This window comes from Daucus carota, chromosome 9, assembly GCF_001625215.2.
Source record: "Daucus carota subsp. sativus chromosome 9, DH1 v3.0, whole genome shotgun sequence".
Taxonomy (NCBI): Eukaryota; Viridiplantae; Streptophyta; class Magnoliopsida; order Apiales; family Apiaceae; genus Daucus; species Daucus carota.
The window spans coordinates 1,998,253-2,006,051 of NC_030389.2; the positions used below are offsets into that span (position 1 = coordinate 1,998,253).

The 7,799-nt window shown below is 37.5% G+C and overlaps 1 protein-coding gene across 1 annotated transcript; it reads right to left on the reverse strand.

Moving 5' to 3' along the window:
- Window positions 1–1,270: 1,270 nt before the first annotated feature.
- On the reverse strand, window positions 1,271–4,090 carry LOC108201026 (uncharacterized). Its single transcript, XM_017369312.1, has one exon. The coding sequence runs from the start codon at window positions 4,088–4,090 to the stop codon at window positions 1,271–1,273; it is 2,820 nt and encodes a 939-aa protein (XP_017224801.1).
- Window positions 4,091–7,799: the final 3,709 nt, after the last annotated feature.

The window sequence follows — 7,799 nt, forward strand, 5'->3', positions numbered from 1 at the left end:
ACCTCAATAGCACGACGGGTAAAGGCCCCATTATCATAAAAAGAGTAAGTTTCGTAGTCCTTGGCCTTACCCTTGCGAGCATGGGCGAAAGCAGGGTGGCTAAGAGCAACTGATGGAACCTCAGAAGCTCGGAAAGCTCGAGCTGGGATATGCATGCCCACAGAGCCACATTCAATGCATAGAGCTTCAGCTTTTCGTTTCCGATTTGGAGGGGGCGTAGGGGGGGCATCATCTATCACCTCCCCCAGCCCCATGTTTTCTACTAGCTCTATACCTGGCTCCGCGAACACTAGACCCATATCACGGTCTAAGAGATATTGCAGGTTCCCCACCGTTGTTTTTCCAGGGAGCTCCACGAGATCATGAGAATGATGCAGGCCATAATCTGCCAAATAAATGGCCACCGAGTTCATGTGATCAGGAATTAAGGAGATTTTCCTAACAATTGGGTCCTGCGCCTCCTGCACCTGGTGGTTGGCATGGACCGAGTTGAACAGACGGAATGCCTCCAACAGCTCTTCCGGGATGATGAATTGATCTTGATCACTGATGAGTTCAAAGATGCCTCTATGAGTGGTTTCGATGTGGGTAAGCTCCCACTCTTTTTCCTTAGCATGCACGACAGCAGCTTGGATTCCGGCCATTATGGCCTGCTCTTCCGTCAGATGGTTCATAGGACCTTGAGCCCCCCAAGCTTTCTCGCCACCTCTGTCTCTGATAATGACACCAGCGGCCACCGAATTTCCCACAGCAGAGGGAACGGTCGAGATTTCACAATGAACATTGATCTTATAGTATCCCACCGCCGGTACATCCCACATATGTTCCATTGCACAAGAAAAGGAAAGGGAGATAGAAGAAGAGTGTCAAGGAAGCCAACAGAGAGAGGAGTGTAAAAAAATGTGGCAGGAAGAGTGATAGATATATAGATAAAGTATAATAGAGGACACTCCTCATACTGCAGAGATTTGTTGGAAAAGAGGAAACCGCAGGTAAAGCCTAGAGAGTATCACCGCGAACCACTGGATAAAGCCTCGGGGAAAGGAGATGAGCTGTAAAAAACTGAGACCTAGCCTTCCAACCTAAAGAAAAACAGCCATAGATCAACTGTACCCTATAATTTCCAATCAACTGTTTACCCACCAATACTATAACCCAACCCATGCCTGGATTAATTTGAAATTTAAAAAACAAAGTAAGAGAGAGGTTTGGGAACTAAAACGGAAATAAGACTGGCCAGCTCATATAACCCAGATATCAGCTAACGGGCTTAAGAAAAAGATGTGGCCCAATGTTCCCATAAAAACTGCCTGTCTATTCCGTTCTTTGCCAAGCCATCTGCTTCTTCATTAATACTCGAGGGGACAAAATGAATACAAACTGAGCCATGCAGAAGGCATTTGACGTCAAAATCAGGTTCCAGTAGAGGGAAATTCTTGTCCAGGCCCTCATATATCGCATTGATGGCTATAGAAGAATCCGAGCACAGTACCACCTTTCCCATATCGATGAAGGATCCCCTAATAATTGAAAGTGCATGCAATATAGCAGAAATTTCTGCTTCCTGAATATTCTGAGCAGTAGAGGGGCCAGAGAAACGATAGAACCTTTTCCCCTCTTTATTTACCATCACTCCGCCAATACCCCCCCTTATACCCCCACGCGCACACATTTTCCATGCAGCGTCAACCATGCAAACTGTGTTGAAATTTTCTCGTCGAATTGTCCAGAAGTTTGACACGTCCAAATAATGCTGCACATGTATAAGGCCCACAGGATTCACCCTCCATAACGGTACATGCGTAAACAATATTGTTTTTGAAGCCAACCCCCACTTCGAAATTCTGAGAAAAATCAGTTGCTGAAGTTCCGTCTTCTTGATCTTAACTTTGTTGAAGATAAATTCATTCCGGGCAAGCCAGATTGACCATAGGGTTGCAGCCACAACAATTTGCCAAATTCTTCGAACAAACTTATCCTTGTAAATTTTGAAGATATATGGCAGGCATAGACCAAACTTGAATATTGTAGAGTGCTTTAGACTCCACCACAGTTGAATATATTTCCAAGCCCAAACTGCCAACTCACATTCCATAAACAGATGGACTAAAGTTTCTGACTTCTGACCGCACCATGAGCACAAAGGAACTAAGTCTTTCAATTTTTGACTGAGGAAATGCTTTGTCGGCAGAACTCCCCAGTTCATCTTCCATAAGAAAATAGAGATTTTTGGGGGAATTTTTAGTTTCCAGATCAGAATCCATGATTTTGAGTGCTCTCCACTGCTGTTCGACTGACAAAACATTATCTTGTTTGCCACAATGGTACTAAAAGCTCCACCCGATGGGACCCAGCAAAGCCGGTCCGTCTTGTCCTGTAACACAATCCCTTCTGTTAGAATCAGGAGCATAGAGTAACTCCCTTGTTCCTCTGGAAGCAGTTCACTTAACCACAGAGATTTTTCAGAAGAGGAGGAGTGCAGCAAAGTTAGCATTTCATTTACAGTGGAGTGCTGCATTATTGATTTACTGTATAGAATTGGAAAGCATTCTGCAAGAGGTTTATCGGACAACCAAATATCTTCCCAAAAGAACACCTTCTTTCCATTTCCACAGGACCAGCGATATTTAGTCCTATCCGAGACTAAAGTACATTGGCCTGCATTCCGTATGGAAAGCACACTACGAACTGTTGGAGAACAGACACTTAAATCTACTCCCCCCAAATCATAATTCCATTTTGGTCCATAGCAGCACACAAAGAATTTATTCCAATAGGAACCACGCTCCTGGTAAGCCCTCCACCACCACTTGGCCAGAAGAACATCATTACGTTGCTTCACTGGTACTATCCCTAGACCACCTTCCTGCTTATTTTTACATATTCGATCCCAACCAATCAAGTGCAATTTTCGGTGTGTCTCGGAGGATTCTCCCCACAAGAATCGCCTACGAATCCTTTCTATGCTGTTGGCAACTGAAACCGGTAGTTTATACAAACTAAGCCAGTAGACAGGTGTGCTATCTAATGCTGCTTTAAGAAGCACTAATCGCCCAGCCATAGAGATGTTTGATGCTTCAAAAGCATTGAGCTTCCTTTTAAGCTTGAGTAACAGTGGGTCCCAGAATTTAATTGATGTAGGCGAGGTACCAATCGTTGCACCCAGGTACGTAAATGGTAGTTCACCATGCATGCAATTTAAAACTGAAGCCCATCTACGTATCTGAGTCTCCGGGGCATGAAACCCAAATATCTGGCTTTTAGTAAAATTGACTTTCATACCTGATATTATTTGGAAGCACTGCAAGATTCTTTTAATTCCCACAACCGAGCTGTCGTCATTATTTATGAATAAAATGACATCATCTGCAAACTGCAGATGGGAGATCTGATTTGGCACTCCTTTAATGGAAATTCCTCGAAAAATATCACATCGAATCCCCTGCATTAGAAGGGTTGACAACCCTTCTCCCACTAAATCGAAGAGCAATGGAGACAAGGGGTCGCCTTGTCTCAGGCCCCTTGACGGGATGAACTCTTCAGAAGGGGCTCCGTTTACTAGGACCGAAATACGAGATGATTCAAATAATTTCTGGATCCAAGTAATCCATCTAGAACCAAAATTCATGGAGGAGAGCGTTTCATAAACATAATCCCACTTAACTCGGTCAAAAGCTTTTTCAAAATCTATTTTGAAAATGAGACCCGAAGTTTTTTGATTTTTAAGAAGAGCTACCAATTCACTTGTGATAAGGATTCCATCAGTTATTTGGCGTCCCTTAATAAACGCCGTTTGATGCTGCGAGACCAAATGTGGCATAAAAGGTTTTAGTCGATTAGCCATGACTTTGGTTAGTAGCTTTAGCAAAGCATTCATGAGACTTATTGGTCGAAATTGAGATGGGTGCAGTGCATTAGGGGACTTTGGAATCAAGGCAATAAACGAAGAATTGCTCCCTGAAGGTAGTTTCCCATCTCTATGGAAGTCATTGAAAACCTTTAAGACCTCCATTTTTATCTCTGGCCAAAGAGTTGTTAGCACCCCGGCATTTATCCCATCCGGCCCCGGCGCCTTTGTTTTATCAGTCATTTTCAAGGCTTCCTCAATTTCTTCCAACAAGAAATCTTGTTCCAGAATGTATTTTTGAGCATCACTTAACTTGCATTCAAACACATCGCCAAGATTGAAAACTTTGTTATCACTAGGGGAAACTAACCTTTCTTTAAAATGGGAGAGCAAGGCTGCTTTAATAAAACTGTTTTGTTAAACCAGTGTGATGTTTGGGTAAACTTTTAAAATAATTTCCCAAAAATCAATAACAAAAAAATAGACTTAAAATGAGATATGATATTATAAATTTCTGAAAATAAAACCAATGGGCATTGCTCCAAATATTCGCATTGTTTTAGTATTTGCATTTTTTTTACTGATATTTTTTTTTGAAAAATTAAAGTATTTGAGATCTGCAGAGGTACATCTAATAAGTACTGATGGGCAGGATAAAGCCATTTGTTACTTTTGTATGTAGCAATCGTGTTTACGAGCTCCGAGGTACTATGAAAATCAGATCACAGTGTATTTTAAACAGCACACTGTAAATGATTTTTTGGATCCGGAATGGTGTGCGATAAATAAAAGTGTATTCGTCAGGTTCATAGTAACTTTTTCGTCATGACAAATCCAACAGTGATATTTTTGGGTTCGGAATGGTATGTGATAAACAAAAGTTTAATTGATAGATTCGTAATAGCATTTTCATGTTTTTTTTTAAGAAGCATTTTCATGTTATTAGGACAAATACAGCCGCAATTAAAAATCTATATTCAGATAAATTATCTCAGATTCTTCTACGATGATTCAAAAATTGAAATTTGTTAAACCTATAAAATGTTGGTCATATCTTTTACTAATAAAGTGGTCTATTGAAGTGCAAGCTTTTTGCGTATTCTCTGGATTTTTCATTTATGATATGACAATCTTTTTTTAAATAATTTTAGATGGTCGGAGATACTCAAACAAATCATTATAATCGGTTTCATTCAAATATCCAATATATTTTACACAATTTTCCAAAGTCTGATTTCAGATGTTTCAGAATATATGATGCTACTACTTTCTTAATAATAGAATAAAAAATGTTAATTTATAAACTTATAAATTTGTGTATAAGAAATAAATAAAATAAAGTGTTTTTAAGGCGTCTACAACTTCTCAGCTTACCAATAAAATTATTATATCATTAGACCGTTTGGGTTAATTTAGAAAAAGTGACTTCTTAATTAAATTAAAAAAATGAAGTAAAAATAAAAAGTAAATAAATTATTAAATTGAAAAAGAAAAAGGAGTTCTGAGAGAGAAATTAACATACTCAACCACTTAAAAATGCTTCTACTCATTGAGCTGGATTAAAACCAAGCTTAGCGGTGGTGCAAGCTACTCCATCCGTCCCAGTCATTTGTATACAAATGGCTGGGACACGGAGACCAATAAATTGTGTAAGAAATGAGTAAAGTTGGATGAAAAGTGGGTAGAGTGGTGGGATCCATTAATATTTAATAATAAATTTGAGATAGTGGAGGAAAGTAGTGGGTGTAACAGTGTTTATATTATTATAGAATAGAGATAGTGGAGGAAAGTAGTTGGTTTAATGATATTTTATATTATAAAAGTTTACTACTTTTGGAATGTATACAATTGATGGGACGTCCCAAAAAGGAAACTGTATACAATTCACTGGGACGGAGGGAGTATTAGGAGTGCAGTTATCATGTCTTCACCTTTTGGGAAGATAGTGATGGAGTGTCGTCAGATGCTCAAGGAATTAAACATTTATTTGTTTTTTATTAGACGATCCACTAACGACATTTATTTGTTTTTTATTAGACGATCCACTAACGGGGCTGCTCATTTTATAGCTAGAGTCAAGTTTGTTTCATGATCGAGTGTTTAATAGGAGTTCTGTTTCTATCAATTTACGTTTTATCTTGTTTTATCTTGTTAAGTGATTTATGTGGTTAATAAAATCTTTTTTCGTCAAAAAAATGTTTGTACTGATTTATATAAATGAGTCCAGAACCAGAACCGGTTTATGCTTCTGGTAAACAAACCGCCGTTATATATCAAGGCTTTTTATTTGTCCCTAACACAAACAAAAGACACTCTGCCGAAAATGACGCTCAGAATTGTATAGAGAATTGTATAGTTAAGCAGATTTGTATATGTTATGTACGGTCTATCTAATTAAATATTACTCCTAGTTGCGTTTTTTGCTCCACTTTTTTTGTGTCGGCATTTGTTTGTTTTTTAACTTTTGTATGAAACAAACATGTTCGGTTATGTACTTGGTACTAAATTATTATTATTTTCATTTCATAATACTATTCTATCTTGAATATTATATAATTAAATTTATCAAAATTTGACTATAACTATAATTTTTATTAGGTTACTACAATTGGAAATATATGTCAAAGTAGATTAATTATTATTTAATAATAATCTTTTTAAATATATTATTTAAATATATATTTTTTGAGATCCAATTTTGGTTGATTTGACCACAGATTAGTACTATTAATTTTGGAGTAATAGAAAAACACAAACAAAAAGATCATATTTTGTTTGTGTGTTCATTTTAGCGTCTTACTCCAATACAAACTAGGGCTTTTTTTTATTCATAACCAAATTTAAAAGAATTTTTTCGAAACTATTACCACCTTTTAAAACAAATTGCAAAAATACTATATTTCTGAAAATATTTCCAAAAATACTATCTTTTTGAAAATATTTTCAAAAATACGGTGGTTGCATATGCAACTGCAATTCCTAATTTCAAAGATGAGGTCGAAAATGACTTTTGAAAACTGGAACTTGAAATCAGGAATTGCGGTTGCATATAGTTGTATTAGGTCGATTCTATTGTAATCTAATGGCCCTGCCAGGGGCACTCATACATAAGTTGTAACTTACAGTTTTCAGTTGCATTAAGTTGCATATAAGGTTGCATTTTCTTATGCAACCTCATATGCAACTAAATGCAACCTCATATGCAACTAAATGCAACTGAAAACTGCATCAGTTGTAACTTACAGTTTTCAGTTGCATATGATGTTGCATTTTCTTATGCAACCTCATATGCAACTAAATACAACTGAAAACTGTAAGTTACAACTGATGTATGGGTGCCCCTGACGGGGCCATTAGGTTACAATAAATCAACTGAATGCAACCATATGCAACTGAATACAACCATATGCAACCATATATGCAACTGAATTCCTGATTTCAAGTTCCAGTTTTCAAATGTCATTTTCGACCTCATCTTTGGAATCTATATACCTCATCTTTAGAATCTATATACCTCATCTTTGGATCTTGAATTCATGATTTCAAGTTCCAGTTGATAAGGTCGAAAATGACATTTGAAAACTGGAATTTGAAATTAGGAATTGCGTTGCATATATGGTTGCATATGCAACCACCGTATTTTTGGAAATTTTTTCAAAAAGATAGTATATTTGAAAGATTTTAGAGAAGGTAGTATTTTGAAAAATAAGATTGAAAAAATTGTATACAAAGTAAATTCCCTACGAACTATTAAAATACAAACTAAATACACATAAATGCGATCAAGTAGAATGACAAGGGTTTTGCGACCGGAGATATCCTGATATGAGCGAAGACGGTTTAAGTGGGGGCAGTGCGATCATGGTGGGACCAAGTTTAACTCTTAAGACTGTCTAGAGCCAGGTCTGTGCGGAGCCTTGACGAGGCTCTCACGGGCCGGAGATGGATTAAG

Coding starts and splice junctions, on each gene's coding strand:
- LOC108201026 (XM_017369312.1), bottom strand. CDS start 4,090: ATGACTGATAAAACAAAGGCGCCGGGGCCGGATGGGATAAATGCCGGG.